General features: G+C 47.8%; 1 protein-coding gene across 1 annotated transcript in view; it reads right to left on the bottom strand.

Moving 5' to 3' along the window:
- Positions 1-12,842: 12,842 nt before the first annotated feature.
- Positions 12,843-16,673, bottom strand: part of LOC130119748 (ceramide synthase-like) — a 7,156-nt gene continuing 3,325 nt past the window's right edge. Inside the window, exons 4-6 of the mRNA XM_056288351.1 lie at positions 15,508-15,603; positions 14,113-14,222; positions 12,843-13,074 (exon numbers count right to left, since the gene is read on the bottom strand). Coding sequence (XP_056144326.1) covers positions 12,843-13,074; positions 14,113-14,222; positions 15,508-15,603 — 438 coding nt within the window. The remainder of the gene's footprint in view (positions 13,075-14,112; positions 14,223-15,507; positions 15,604-16,673) is intronic.

Below are 16,673 nucleotides of genomic sequence, written 5' to 3'. Positions count from 1 at the left end.
GACGCCTCGACTCGGCCAAGCTCGCAATAGCCAGGGAGGAGTTTTCGACTATGGAGCGCCTCGGCATTGTCCGCCGTTCTGACAGCCCATGGGCTTCCCCTCTTCACATGGTTACTAAGGCCGACAGGGGTTGGCGCCCGTGCGGGGACTACCGTCGCCTAAACAATGCCACGACCCCCGACCGGTACCCCATACCGCACATACAAGATTTCTCTACCCACCTGGCGGGCGCTGCCATCTATTCCAAAATCGACTTAGTGCGGGGGTATCACCAAGTGCCGGTCCACCCACTGGATGTCCCAAAAACGGCTGTCATCACACCCTTTGGGCTCTTTGAGTTTTTACGTATGCCTTTCGGCCTTAAAGGGGCGGCGCAGACATTTCAGTGCCTTATGGATTCTGTGCTCCGCGACATGCCATTTTTGTTTGTGTACTTAGACGACATCCTCGTGGCCAGCGCGTCGGCGGAGGAACACATGGCGCACCTCAGACAGCTGTTCGACAGGCTCAGCGAACACGGCCTCATCATCAACCCAGCTAAGTGTCAGTTCGGGGAGTCGTCCATCACCTTCCTCGGGCACCACATCACTCCACAGGGGGCCGTTCCCCTCCCTGCCAGGGTTGAGGCTGTCACCATGTTCCCCCGCCCCCGCACTGTACAGTCGCTGCAGGAATTCCTGGGCATGGTGAACTTTTATAACCGTTTCCTGCCCCGTGCCGCCCACATCATGCGTCCCCTGTATGAGGCCCTGCGGGGTAAGAAGTCTAAGGACGAGCTGGACTGGTCTTCGGGGATGGACGAGGCTTTTGTGGCCGCCAAGACCGCGCTGGCCAACGCTGCGCTGCTAGCTCACCCGTCGCCTGCCGCCCCCATAGCCCTTACAACGGATGCCTCCGACTACGTCGTGTGAGCAGTGGGTGGGGGGGGGGGGGCTGGCAGCCGTTGGCGTTCTTCAGTAAACAACTCCGTGAGAGCGAGCGCAAATACAGCACCTTTGATAGGGAACTACTGGGTCTCTTCCTCGCAACCAGACACTTTAGGTTCCTATTGGAGGGCCGACAGTTCACCGCTTTCGTGGACCACAAACCGCTGACGTTCTGTATGCCCAAAACCTCAGAACCGTGGTCTGGGCGTCAGCAGCGCCATCTCGCGGCGGTTTCCGAGTTTACCACGGACATACAACACGTGTCGGGCAAGGATAACTTCGTCGCCGACTGCCTTTCACGGGCGGTTGTTAACGCCGTTCACTTGGGACTCGACTACGCCGCTATGGCAGCGGACCAAGCCAAGGACGCGACCGTTCAAGACTACCGGTCGACCCCTACGGCGCTACGGCTGGAGGACGTGACGTTCGACGCGGCCAACACCACCCTCCTCTGTGACATCTCCACCGGTCAACCGCGCCCCCTGGTGCCTACTTCCTGGCGGCGCCGAGTTTTCGACACCGTCCACGGCCTTTCCCACCCGGGAGTGAAGGCCTCGACCAAGCTGGTGAGCGTCAAGTTCGTTTGGCCTGGGCTCCGTAAGGATGTTAGAGCCTGGGCCGGCTCGTGTGTGGCGTGCCAACGCGCCAAGGTGTACCGCCATACCAAGGCCCCTTTGGCGCCGTTTGTGGTTCCAGAGAGGCGGTTTGACCACGTCAATGTTGACCTGGTGGGTCCCCTGCCCCCCTCCCGTGGTTATACGTTCCTCCTCACTATTGTGGACAGGGCCACCAGGTGGCCAGAGGGTATTCCCTTGTCCTCCACGACGGCAGCAGAGGTAGCACGGGCGTTCATCGGCTGCTGGGTGGCCCGTTTCAGCACGCCTGGTGACATCACGAGCGACCGGGGCTCCCAGTTTACCTCGGAGCTCTGGACGGCGGTCGCTGAGCACCTGGGGGTGAAGATCCACCGCACTGCGGCATACAACCCGCAGAGCAACGGACTTTGTGAGCGGTTCCATCGGGACATGAAAGCCGCTCTGCGGGCAAGCCTCACTGGCTGCGACTGGATGGACCGGCTCCCATGGGTCATGCTCGGCCTGCGTTCGGCCCCGAAGGAAGACCTCCAGACCTCCTCCGCTGAGCTGGTGTATGGCCAGCCCCTGCGGGTTCTGGGGGAGTTTCTTCCGGATGCTACGGCTCCCTGGTCGGCCGCCTCTCACCTCAGTGTGTCCCGGAGCGCTGCCGGTGCCTTCGCTCCCGTTCCGATGTCTCAACACTGCCTCCCCCGGTCCTACGTCCCCAGGGATCTGCCATCGGCGAGGTACGTCTTCATTAGGCACGACAGCCATCGGTCCCCGCTGCAGCCCCCATACGACGGGCCCTTCCGCGTCCTGGAGGCGGGGGATAAGAACTTTGTGGTGGACATCGGGGGCAGGCCGGAGCGGGTCGCTATAGACCGTCTCAAGCCCGCTCACTTGGACATTGGGGAGCCAATGCAATTTGCCCTACCCCCGCGGCGGGGGCGCCCTCCTAGTTCGGCCCCGGCACCTGCCTCTGTTCCTGCTTCGGCCCCGCCTATGGCCCGGGTTTCGGCCCCATCTGTTTCCCCTCCTGTGAAGCGCAGCCGTTATGGCCGCAGGGTCCGCCCCCCGACTTGTCACCTGTTTTCCCCGTGACTTTGCACTATGTCATTGACTGTTCTGTTGTAGAGTCTATTTTTATGTTCATGACTTGCACTTTTGCTGTTTTGCATTGTTTTGTGTAGGTGAATTCTGGGGGGGCCTGTGTGGTGACCCACATCTATATATCGAGAGACATTCACCTAAGAGGACGGTGTACCTTTAAGGGAAGAGGCGAGGGGTCAGATAATGCACTTCCGCTTCCGGTTCACAGTTCAGTGTCGTTGTCGAACGTATGACATGCAAAGTTGGAGCTAGTAAACTACCTCGACTACGTCTACTCTCACGTCTCGTGTCTCGTTGTTTTCTAACTCCACAGAACCGTCATAAAAACAGACCTTAATAGTTGACAGAACTTTCAATGGATTCCTGTAGTGGAAGACCCTGGCTATGTCCATGACAAGTTTCATGTAATTTTACTGTACATTTTTTGAGAAAATTAAAGCTAAATTGAGCTTGATTTACATTATAATACATTAATAATGTCCACATATTTGAATTGTGATAACAAAAAAATCTTAATAGTTGACAAGGAACTTTCAATGGATTCGTGTAGTGGATGACCCGGGCTATGTCCATGACAAGTTTCGTGGGGTCTGGCAGTGGGCCTTCAACAGTGCAATGATATTGTAATCAGCCAAATTTTGGGGGTATTTTTTAATATGTGTACAGCTCCGACACACACACACACACATACACACACACACACACACACACACACACACACACACACACACACACACTGCCAGTAACTCAGTGCCTCAAGATCCAAAATCAAATCCACTGGATAACAAATAGCCTTTGTCTCTCTCCATAGTTGGAAAACAATGAAAATGCACATGACATGGCCTCCGTTTCTGGCCTACAACATCACCATGGACAGTGCTAGCATGCAGCATCATAAAACCTCTTCTTTACAAACTGACCAGACCAAGTCAAAGCAATTCATGAGCAAAGAATAGAAATAACAATAACATCAACCTTCACATGCAGAATATGCCATGAGCAAAGTCGCAATACAATCATATGCAAAATATGCCAAACCTTACACCATAATATTGAGTATAGTAGGCCTAACGTTACATGAGCAAAGTGTGGTATTAACTAGCTATGATGTGCCATCATGATATGTAAAATTAATACGCCAGCTTTGATTTGGAGTAAAATAAAATTAGGCAGCTGACTTTATTAGGCTACTTGAATATAAAGTCCATCCGTTGGTCCTTCTTTGGGAAGTGGGCAATGGCAGCATCATGCAGTTTGTCCTTGGATTTAAATTCTATCAGAAGGCCTTTTTCTGTGGACATCAGTGCCAAAGCTCCAAGTCAATCCTGTCCCGTTCGTCTTGATGTGCTTCAGGGCCGAGAAAGACCTCTCAACTGAAGAGGTGGATACAGGGATGGTCAACACCACACAGATGATAAAGCATAGGCGAGACAAGAGCAGGAGTTGGCCTTCCATTTTCAATCACTTGTTGCTTTTCCTCGAAAGCACGTCTTGAGAAGGGTAACACCAACAAGCTAGCTACAACATTGCTCTCGTCTCCTCCTGTAGCCATGCTTCGTAAAATTATCTTAGCTTTAATTTTCCCAAAAACCATACAGTAAAATTACATGAAACTTGTCATGAACATAGCCAGGGTCTTCCACTACAGGAATCCATTGAAAGTTCTGTGTCAACTGTTAAGGGCATTTTTATTATTATTATTATTTCAGTTCAATTATGTGGACATTATTAATGTATTATAATGTAAATCAAGCTTATTTTAGCTTTCATTTTCTCAAAAACTGTACAGTAAAAACACGTGAAATTTGCCATGAACATAGCCAGGGTCTTCCACTACATCAATCCATTACATAAATCCATTGAAAATTCTTTAATGAATCTGCCGAAATATGAAATATGGGTCTTCCCTCGTCCTTTTTTGTCCGCGCCAAGCACCCCTACCGTAACACCGCCAGTAAATGCGCATCAAAGTCAGACGCGCGGCTGGCTAGACCGGGCTTTCGTAAAAGACGGCTCAACTTGGGGCCGTATAGTCAGAGCTCTCAATCAAAACTGTTATGCCGCTAGGAAAGATAAACCAATCTCAGTTAAAACCACACAAATATCTTGTTAAATTAGAACTAGATAGCTTGATACCGGAATAGTGGGAAGTAATGAAAGCTGTAGTTCATGGGGGGGTTGTTTTTTACAAATATAATTTGTTGCATTTTCGATGAAATGTTCAGTTTCGAACATGTACAGACGGTTGTGGTAATGTAAAGGAGCAGCTGTGCCGCCACCTTGGGACCATCAAAGGCGATTTTCTGTTTGTGTGAAACAAATATTACAACACACTAAAACCTAAACTCCAAATTAAGAACAAACAAACAACGGCATCACTCTTCATCGAAATCAAAACTGCTTCCGCTCAGCTTGTATGGCAGCCACGCGGAGAAGCCCATGTGCAACAAAGAAGCAGCTGGTGACTCCACATGTATCGGAGGAGACACGTTGTAGTCTTCAGCCCTCCCCGGATCAGCAGAGGGGGTGGAGCAGTGACCGGGACGGCTCAGAAGGGTGGGGTAATTGGCCAAGTACAATTGGGGAGAGAAAAAAAAGGGGGGGGCTACAGAACACAATTTCACAGCTCAGTTAAAAAAAAAAAAACCTTTCCTTTAACTTAAAGTGCCCTGCACGCGTCATTTTGAGTGGCGAATCCAAAACAAATAAAGAGGCAAACAGCCAAGACAGGAGCCCGCATTGAGCCTCAAGAAAACGCCATGGCACGGTTTGTAAAGTGGCCATCTGCACGTGTCCAAGTCGCCAAACATATCAAACATTTGCTTATATACCAGAATATCAAAGCCACATTTACACTCAACCGGTTCAGGTCTGATGACTGATCTGACAGGGGGGGGGGGGGGGACCCAAAACACAACAAAAAACAAGCCCAGCCAAAGTTGACATGTGGGACCAGCAGAAGTCAGAGATTATAATGACGACGCCAGTTAATAAGGCGGTCATTTGGACCGTTTTGGATTTTCAAAGTTTAATAACTTTTTTGGGGGGGGATACAGACCTGCCGCTCCCTGAATGCTCTTAAAATGTTATATATTTGCATTAAAATTAGTTTTAGATCAATAGCACAAATATCATAAAACGACCATGACCGGTCGAAATGACCGCGCGTAATGTCTGCGTCATCGTGTGTGTCATGTCACTATTTATGACGTGTGTTGGTTGCGTCAGTTCCTTCGTGACGTTCATTGCTCTGTCCTAGAAACAAGCTAGCGTTCTCCGTTGTCCAGTGCAGAGAAATAGTCCCAACTTGATTTTTGATTATTGCCAACATGTGTGGTTACAGACGCCATTACAGACGCACCATGACTACCACCGAGGCGTTGCAGTATTTCCAAGCGTTGGACAGCGGCCATTTTAAATTGTTTGAAAAATAGTATTAAAGTTGTTAAAATGTTAATGTTGGCGTCAGTCGTTTCTTAACAGACATACACATGCAATGCATAAATATCTCAATTGGGTATTTATACTGACAGAACCTCTTCCTGTCCTCTGCATCTTCCTCTGTCACATCAGCCACTTGCATGTCCTCCCTCGTCAAATCCATAAACCTCCTCTTTGGCCTTCTTCTTTTCCTCTTCCCTGGCAGCTCCATTATTCAGCATCCTTCTCCCAATATACCCAGCATCTCTCCTCCACACATGTCCAAGCCATCTCAATCTTGCCTCTCTTGAGTCGTCTCCAAACTGTCCAAACTGAGCTGTCCCTCTGATCTACTCGTTCCTAATCCATTCTTCATCCATCTTTCTTCATCACTCCCAATGAAAATCTTAGCATCCTCAAATCTGCCACCTCAGGATATAAAGTTTAAAAACCGGGGGGCATTTTGACCGCCCATGGTCGTTTTAGGTAGGAGTGAAATCCTGGTCGTTCTAGGATGGGTGGAGTGAATAATACCCGTGTGACCATATCTAGAGATCTTTCATTTAAAGGGGTGATAACGCTATCTATATTAATTTTGAGACTGGAGGTTTACTAGTAGTAGAGGTCATAAGGAAGAAAAAAAACTGATAACCGGCAAATAATACATAGACCTTTATTGTAGTCATTTGAAGGTGTGCAAGTAATTAACTGAAAGAAAAGATTTCTGCACACTAAGATCTATGCATAGATCTATCCATCCATCCATTATCCGAACCACTTATCCTGCTTTCGGGGTCGCGGGGACAGGACAGGCCATCAGGCCATCATCACAGGGCTGACATGCACACACACATACCTAGGGGCATTTAGTACGGCCGATTCACCTGACCTACATGTCTTTGGACTGTAGGAGGAAACCGGAGCCCCCGGAGGAAACCCACGCGGACACGGGAGAACATGCGAACTCCACACAGAGGATGACCCGGGATGACCCCTAAGGTTGGACTACCCCGGGGCTCGAACCCAGGAGCTTCTTGCTGTGAGGCGACCACGCTAACCACTGCATCACCGTGCCGCCTACATAGATCTAAGTGTGCAGAAATCTTTTCTATCAGTTCGGACTCAGTAATGCTTCCAGCATGAGCAGGTTTAGTCATTAGTAAGTTTGATGTGGTTGTGAAGAAAGGAAGTGATGTGTGCGGTGTGGGAGAGGAAACATTGATGCATGAGTTTGTTGAATGTTGTGAGCTGGAGGGATACATGTTGAAAATGAAAGAATTGATAAGTAGATGTTGGAGAGGAGGGTTTGTTGAGAGAATAGAATGGTTGTTTGGGGTGACTGCCAAAGTGAAAGGATGTAATGTGAATTTATTAAATTGTGTTTTCAACCATGCCAGGTTTGCTGTCAAGTTAACGAGGAATATGGCCCATTATGAAAAGAGGAGAGTTGAGGTGTGGAATGTTTTTAAGAGTATAATGGAGAGAGATGTTAATGTGTTGCATAGTTATGTCAGGGAAGAGGAGTTTATTGGGGGGGGTTTGTGGAGGGGAGCACTTTTATAGTGATTGGAGAAGAAGGGAGGGTGATGTTAGATTTTGGTTAAATGGTGTAGTGTGTGGGTTATGATGTATTGGGGATGGTTTAAGTGTATTTTTTGTTTGATTTCCTTGATTAGGTGGGGGGCCTGTGGGATGGAAGCCATGCAAAAGTCATAATACAGCACTATTGTAATACAACAATAGTGCAGTATTACAATAAGGGCAATACTGCACTGTTGTAGTCTTGTTGAGCTGTGGTTTTTGAATGGGATTTCTTTGATTTGGTGGGGGGGGGGGGCTGTAGGCTACAAGCCATGCTGGGGCTTACAGGTTACCTCACTCTTTTTCTGTCCTGTCTATCTGTGTTTTAAACTTTAGTTGAATGTCTTGTATCGTGTGTTTTCTTCTTGTTCTAATGATTAAGCATATATCTGCGCAAATATGTAAAAAGAAAGAAAGAAAGATGTGTGTTATGCATGTTTTTTCATAAGAAAAAAACAAAAAAAACAACTGCTTCCAGCACCTTAGCAGAGATATAGCCGGGTGGAGCAGTAGTCACCCTGCATTATCTAGAGGGCAAGTAATTAGGGGGCTGGTGGTTAGCACTGTTGCCTCACAGCAAGGAGGTGCTGGGTTCTTCCTGTGTGGTGTTTGCATGTTCTCCTCCTCATGTCCGTGTGGGTCAACATCACTACATACAGGAGGGAAGATGCTGATACTTCCTGTGAATACTCGCCGTGACTCAAAGGAAAGGCAAACATCCAGGTTCCTAATAATCTACCAAAATACAAAGCTCATTAACGTTGGTGGTTTGTGTGTGTGTGTGTGTGTGTGTGTGTGTGTGTGTGTGTGTGTGTGTGTGTGTGCGCGCGCGCGTGAGGGGGGGGGCAAGAAAGAGAGAGCGAGAGATCTTAAACATGACGTCACCCTTGACAGATGGACTTGTGGGTTATTGTCTTAACCACATGTTGGAAATTCAAAGTTTATCACACAAGCAACATGTAACTGCTGTCAAATGAAGTTGGAGAGTGGACTAATGATATGTCAGCGCCCTCTCTCTCTGTTCTGGCTGTTTCTCCTAGTTAAGAAACAAAGGCGTTTCGTTATGTCAGTGTATGTCGTGAGTTGGTCATAATATAGGGATGGCGGGTTTTATTAAAAGGACTGTGCTGTATATCAGGCTGAGTGGAGCTGAAGTCCTCGTTAGATGAACAAACAAGGCAGATGGACGGACGAATAAGTTCGCAGTCACAATCTTCTCTTGGACTATAAGAAAGTCAAGATGAGAGTGAGAACCTTGGGCGTCCGGGTAGCGTGGCGGTCGCCTACCAACACGGGGAGCTCCTGTTCGAATCCCCGTGTTACTTCCGGCTTGGTCGGGCGTCCCTACAGACATAATTGGCCGTGACTGCGGGTGGGAAGCCGGTTGTGGATATGTGTCCTGGTCGCTGCACTAGCGCCTCCTCTGGTCGGTCGGGGCGCCTGTTTGGGGGACTGGGGGGGAATAGTGTGATCCTCCCACGTGCTACGTCCCCCTGGTGAAACTCCTCACTGTCAGGTGAAAAGAAACGGCTGGTGACTCCACATGTATCGGAGGAGGCATGTGGTAGTCTGCAGCCCTCCCCAGGTCGGCAGAGGGGGTGGAGCAGCGACGGCTCGGAAGAGACGGGTACAACTGGGCAGAAAAGGGCGGGGGGGATTTTAAAACAAACAAACAAATAGATAGATAGATAGATAGATAGATAGATAGATAAAGTATAAAGTGAGAACGTTTCAACTTCTTTTTAATGAGGTTTTCCTCGTACAGTTGTTTACATGTTAAGTTCCCTTATGTAGATAGCCATAGCGTTTGGCCATTTAGAGAACATTATTATCCTGATCATCATAGGGAATTGTAACACATCCACATATACGTCATGATATCTGTCTACATATGCAAAAATACCGTGCTGAAGAATCCACGTGAGGCTCGTCGTACTGAACTTTGGGTAAGTATATCATCATTAAACCGTAACTATACTGCTCAAAAAAATAAAGGGAACACCTAAAAACACAATATAGACCTCGATGAATGAAATATTTCAGCTGAAAATCTTTATTTATTAGACAGAGGAATGTGTTTAGAGCAAAATAACCTCAGAAGGATCAATGGAAATCAAAATCATTAGCCCATTAAGGTCTGGATTCAGAATCATACTCAAAATCAAAGTGGAAAATGAGAACATAGGCTGATCCAACTTCTGTGGAAATTCTTCAAGACGATTCAAAATGAGGCTCAGTAGTGTGTGTGGCCTCCACGTGCCTGTATGCACTCCCTACAATGTCTGGGCATGCTCCTGATGAGACGACGGATGGTCTCCTGAGGGATCTCCTCCCAGACCTGGATCAGGGCATCGGTCAACTCCTGGACAGTCTGTGGTGCGACATCGTGTTGGCGGATGGTACGAGACATGATGTCCCAGAGGTGCTCGATTGGATTCAGGTCTGGGGAACGTGCAGGCCAGTCCATAGCATCAATGCCCTCGACATACAGGAACTGCTGACACACTCTGGCCACATGAGGACGAGCATTGTCATGCATGAGCAGGAACCCAGGGCCCACTGCACCAGCATATGGTCTGACAATGGGTCTGAGGATCTCATCCCGGTACCTAATGGCAGTCATGGTACCTCTGGCTAGCACGTAGAGGTCTGTGCGGCCCTCCAAGGATATGCCTCCCCAGACCATCACTGACCCACCGCCAAACCGGTCATGCTGGAGGATGTTGCAGGCAGCAGAACGTTCTCCACAGCGTCTCCAGACTCTCTCACGTCTGTCACATGTGTTCAGTGTGAACCTGCTCTCATCTGTGAAGAGCACAGGGCGCCAATGGCGAATCTGCCAACCAAGATGTTCTCTGGCAAAGGTCAATCGGGCTGCACGGTGTTGGGCTGTGAGCACAGGCCCCAATTGTGGACGTCGGGCCCTCATACCATCCTCATGCATTCTGTTTCTCACTGTTTGAGCAGAAACCTGCACATTAGTGGCCTGATGAAGGTCGTTTTGTAGGGCTCTGGCAGTGCTCCTCCTGTTCCTCCTTGCACAAAGGACCAGATAGCGGTCCTGCTGCGGGGTTGTTGTCCTCCTGCGGCCCCCTCCACGTCTCCTGGTGTACTGGCCTGTCTCCTGGTACCTCCTCCATGCTCTGGACACTGTGCTGGGAGACACATCAAATCTTCTTGCCACAGCACGCATTGATGTGCCATCCTGGATGAGCTGCACTACCTGAGCAACTTCTGTAGGTTGCAGATACCGCCTCATGCCACCTCTAGTGGTGAGGGCACTAGCAAAATGAAAAACTAACCAAAGATCAGCCAGAAAAGATGAGGACAGGCAAATGGTCTGTGGCCACCACCTGCAAATCCATTCCTGTTATAGGGGTTGTCTTGCAAATTGTCTAATTTCCACCAGGTGGAAATTAGACAATTTACCAACAGGTGAAATTGATTCACAAATCAGTGTTGCTTCCTAACTGGACAGGTTGATATCTCAAAAGTGTGATTGACTTGGAGCTACATTGCATTGCTTATGTGTTCCCTTTATTTTTTTGAGCAGTGTAGTTTTCACGTCCCTCAGATATTTCAGGCCTCATTTTGTGAGACATTTTTTGGTAGTCGATTAGACAGAATTGTGTATCACGATATGACAATATCCGAATTTCATCCAAATACAAAACCACCGAAGGACGATAAACGGCAATATTAAACTATTGCCCCGTCCTAGACGCGGCCATTCTACCTGGAGTCTCCCACACCGGCATGTTATCAGGTTTCCTGTTCCCTTCAGCTTCCCTGTTTGCTCCGGAGCAAGGTTCAGAAATCACAAATGAGAAATAAAAAAAAAGTTTCACCTCATCACGACCCCCCCCCCAAAAAAAGACACAACACTCTTTGTGCAAAAAAAAAAATCTATTATCAACGAATAGTAAATAATAAATAATAGAAAAACTGTAAGTTTGTTTGTGGTCTACTTGGTGCCGGTTGCTCCTCTCCTCTCTCGGTGTCACAGCGGGGGAGTCGACGGTGTTACGGCCAAATCTGCAACGGCCACTTCCAGCGCCTTCAGGACAATATGGTCACATTTTTGACAGTTGCAGCACCCCCCCCTTTTCTCCCCAGTTGTGCTTGGCCAATTACCCCTGTCTTCAGTCGCTGCTTCACCCACCCCCCTGCTGATCCGGGAGGGCTGCAGACTACCACATGTCTCCTCCGATACATGTGGAGTCGCCAGCCGCTTCTTTTCACCTGACAGTGAGGAGTTTCACCAGGGGGACGTAGCGCGTGGGAGGATCACGCTATTCCCCCCCAAAAAACAGACACCCTGATCGACCAGAGGAGGCGCTAGTGCAGCGACCAGGACACATACCCACATCTGGCCTCACACTCGCAGGCACGGCCAATTGTGTCTGTAGGGACGCCCGGACGGTTGCAGATTTTGATGTAACACCGGTGCAGAGATTTTCCTTTCCCCCCTTGACCTGTTCCAGCACCAACGTCCATTAGAAAACAGCAGTAGACGGTTATATCTGGAAATGCTGAGTCCTCTGTCCTCTTCTTCCCTCTCTGTTTGGTTAATATAATATCCAATCGAACGGATACAAAAAAAAATCAAGAACACTGAATGTGTGTAATGAACCCTGTAAAGTTGTCCATACATTCAACCCACTTTGACCTTCACAGCCTGATATCCTCCCTCTTTATATTTTGTCCCTTAGATCAGAAAAGAGGAGACACTCAGCTCTTTTGCTCTTTATCATGTCCATATTCTTGTCCCCATCACCATGCTTTGTAACGTTTTATCGATTGTCTTATCTTTTGACTTGACCGATTTGTCTGCTTTTTGTAAAATCTGAACAAGTGCAGCGCACTATGGTTAACGTTGGTCACTTTTAAATGTGCTCTATTTGTTAAATTTGCTTTCTTTTTTAGTGCACACAATCAGTCTCCGCTTCCCCTCATTTCCATTCAGTTTTCAATGCAACTCAATTTCCAGCAGCTGAAATCACCCGGACGGACTTAGGCATTCTTTTGACTGTCTCTCCCCCAGCATCCATGCTCTCATCCAACATGGTCTCTCGTCCATCATGGTCTCTCATCCATCATGGTCTCTCATCCAACATAGTCTCTCATGCAACATGGTCTCTCATCCAACATGGTCTCTCAAAAATGGTCTCTCATCCGTCATGGTCTCTCAAAAATGGTCTCTCATCCAGCATGGTCTCTCATTTCTTGCTCAATGTCTGCTGGTGTCTCCGTCCACCTCATTGGGATCGTAGCTGTTGGTTGACGGCGGTGAACAGCCCAGGTCGGAGGTCAGCGAGCATGGGCTCCTTATGAAAAGACGGAGGGCCCCTCTGCAGATGAGGCCAAACCAGTAGAGCTGGAGGGCCATGAGGAAAGCGGCTCCCACGTTGCAGAGCCAGGGTGCCACCAGAGGAACCTGGTAGATGGGGATGGAGGCGTACCTGCAAACAAACACCAGGGGACAGTGATGTCAAAAACATGTACACACAAACAAACATGCTGAACATGCTGAATATCACGCAAATGTAATTTGATGTTTAATAACAATTTAATGTTTATCTTATGAAGAATTTTATAGCTTTTACTGCTGTGTAGATTAATCAAATTATTATTTGTTCATCAAATCAGCACTTATAAAATTATATCTATTTATACTCCCTTTATCTGACTTATATGAGGTTATGTGTGCATTCGTTGAGTTTTTTTATGCTTCTTCTAAACTCTTTGTAGTGTTTGGAACACGCAGACCTCACTACTGCAATATTACTTCATTCTCTATGTGTATTTTTATTTACATTCAGTCTGCTACAGAGACAATGTACTTTCTGTATAGATGTATACATGTAGCTATATATTCACGCTATATCATCCATCCATCTATTAACCCGAACCGCTTATCCTGCTCTCAGGGTGGCGGGGATGCTGAGCCTATCCCAGCAGTCATTGGGCGGCAGGCGGGGAGACACCCTGGACAGGCCGCCAGGCCATCACACACGTTATATCATGTGAAAGCTAAATGAGAACCCAAATAGATGCAATTTGCTATTAACTTGAATATGTTGTCTCATCTTACATGTTCTCTACCTTCTTATAAATCTATGTAGTATGTGTTTCACAAGTCCACATGACGGTTGTTTGTGTCTAGTTTCTCCGCTTTGTTTGTTTTTTAAGATTTTATGTTGTCGTTCGCACTGCTTTAGCAAAGTTGTCCATTGACGGTTGTGACGATGAAGCCCCGCTGAACTGAACAGAACAGAACAGAACAGAACAGAACAGAACAGAACAAAACAAAACAGAACAGAACAGAACAGAACAAAACAGAACTGAACAGAACTGAACAGAACAGAACAGAACTGAACAGAACAAAACAGAACTGAACAGAACAGAACAGAACTGAACTGAACTGAACAAAACAGAACAGAACAGAGCTGAACAGAACTGAACAGTTCTGTTCACTGGCCTCATGTCTACATGTTCACCTGCTGTAGGCATAGTAGAGGTAAGGGAAGAGTAACACACGGCAGCTGAAGAAAGAAACCAACATGAGACCGCCGTTGACTTTGTGAAGGAGGGTGTGCTGCTTCTTGTACTGACGGGGTGGAAACCACAGACAGAGAGAGAGAGAGAGAGAGAGAGAGAGAGAGAGAGAGAGAGAGAGAGAGAGAGAGAGAGAGAGAGAGAGAGAGAGAGAGAGAGAGAGAGAGAGAGAGAGAGAGAGACAGAACAAAGAGAAATAAGAATCAAAAAGTGGAAAAAATAGCAAGCGAGAAAATTACAGATGGAGTAAAAGGGGCCCGAGATAGACAAAAAGAAACGAGTCCTGGGTGAGCGAAGATAAAAGAAAAACAAAATAAAAAGTTGACAGTTGGTGAAACATGGCCATGTCAGTTTGGACTGATTCAACTTCGAAATAACAACCAAACACCTGCAACGCACTGTTTTGCAGTAAATATGCCACCAACACTAACTACTACCACATGATAATGGTGATGATGATATGAATTGCACGCACACAAAAAATGACAATCTATCATCCCTTCTTTACCTGAAATCAACCCAGTGAGTGGTACCAATACAGACGCTTGGTACCAACAAAGATGCACACACGACATTAGCGGTCCACAGAGAGACATTTACCAGTAGTGAGAACGGGGTGTCACTATTCTTTTTTTTTGGGGGGGGGGGGCGCTTTTCCCCTTTTCTCCCCAACTGTACATGGCCAACCGCCCCACTCCTCCGAGCCGTCCCGGTCGCTACTCCACCCCCTCTGCCAATCTGGGGAGGGCTGTAGACTACCACAGACCTCCTTCGATGCGTGTGGAGACGCAAGCCGCTTCTTTTCGCCTGACAATAAGGAGTTTTGCCAGGGGGATGTAGCGCGTAGGAGGACCACGCTATTCTCCCTAGTCCCCCACCCCCCAAAAACAGACACCCTGATCGACCAGAGGAAGTGCTAGTGCAGCGACCAGGACACATACCTACATCTGGGTTCCCACTCACAGACACGGCTAATTGTGTCTGTAGGGACGTCCAACCAAGCCGGAGGTAACACGGGATTCGACCCGGCAACCCCCGTGTTGGTAGGCAACAGAATAAACCGCTACGCCACTCGGACGCCCAGTGGTGTCATTATTCTTTATGCGGTGTACACAGGGTGAGTTCCTACACTGACACCAGGCTTGGATCCTAGTGACGGAAAAGGGAGTGGGTGATTATAAATTGGACACCTCCTATCTGACACAGGCCCAGAGCCATCAACATGAAGTGGGTCCCAGGCCATCCTCCTCCCACTGCAACAGATTACTCAGCACTTAAGCAGACCTGCCCTCACCTACACCGTAGTGTGTGCTGTGAGTGGATGGATGGGTTGGTACCTGGATCAGGACTTTCCCCAGGCAGACGGATGGCGTGCTGAGCTCAGCCAGGAACAGGACACCCTGGAAATAGTCCCCCTTTCCCTGCCTCCAGAACTGAAAGCGAGAGAGAAAGAGGGAGATGAGACCAGGGGGCAGATGAACAGAACTGTGTTTAGATTAATGAAGAGAGTCTTGTGCACACCTCTGTGGTAATATTCCTCGCTGAGCTGCCGGTCTGAACAAACCTACCCAGATCTGCCCTCAAGCCACGCTGAGGCCTATGCAAAAATGGATTTGCATTGACTCTGTGTGTGTGTGTGTGTGTGTGTGTGTGTGTGTGTGTGTGTGTGTGTGTGTGTGTGTGTGTGTGTGTGTGTGTGTGTTGCTTTCTCCCATTCCCTGGCTCTGTCAGTTTTATTATGTCCGAGATTGTACAATCACAACAGCTACGGTTAAACCTGCATGGAGGTCCTATCAGATGTGTGTCTTCTTACATGTGACACTACCAAACACTGAACTCAAACATGTGATTTATCAGAAATCCCAAACTCCCCCTTTTTTTTTTCCATAGAAAGAAAGTAGCTTCCAATACAATAGAAAAAAAATGCAATGTATCTCAGTCAGTTTCTGGTCCCATAACTTGCTAGGTAAACCCCATATTTACAGTTGTTTACACACCTATTTTAATATCTGTTTTTTTTATCATCTTTCCTGTCACTTTATGTGTTTTATGTGCATGTGTCGTTTTGCATATGCAAAGCCAAATCATTTGTATGTGCAAAGAAATTACACAAATACAAAAGAATAGTGACTTCAGTCTTTGTGTTAAGAGTTTAGGCACAGAAACAGAAGCTGAAGTAACACGAACTGAGATGCTGAAGATTACAACTCAGAAATAGAAAACACACTTATTGGTTATCCATCCATTCATCCATACTTCCATTATCCAAGCCGCTTATCCAAATTCGGGTCGCGGGGATGCTGGAGCCTATCCCAGCAGTGGCGGCAGGCAGGGAGACACCCTGGACAGGCTGCCAGTCCATCACAGGGCTCACACACACACACACACACACACACACACACACACACACACACACACACACACACACACACACACACACACACACACACACACACACACACACACACACACACACACACACACACCTAGGGACAATTTAGTA

Source organism: Lampris incognitus, chromosome 10 (assembly GCF_029633865.1).
Source record: "Lampris incognitus isolate fLamInc1 chromosome 10, fLamInc1.hap2, whole genome shotgun sequence".
Lineage (NCBI taxonomy): Eukaryota > Metazoa > Chordata > Actinopteri > Lampriformes > Lampridae > Lampris > Lampris incognitus.
Note: the sequence above shows the minus strand (reverse complement) of the source record. Positions and strands in the feature narration are given on the sequence as shown.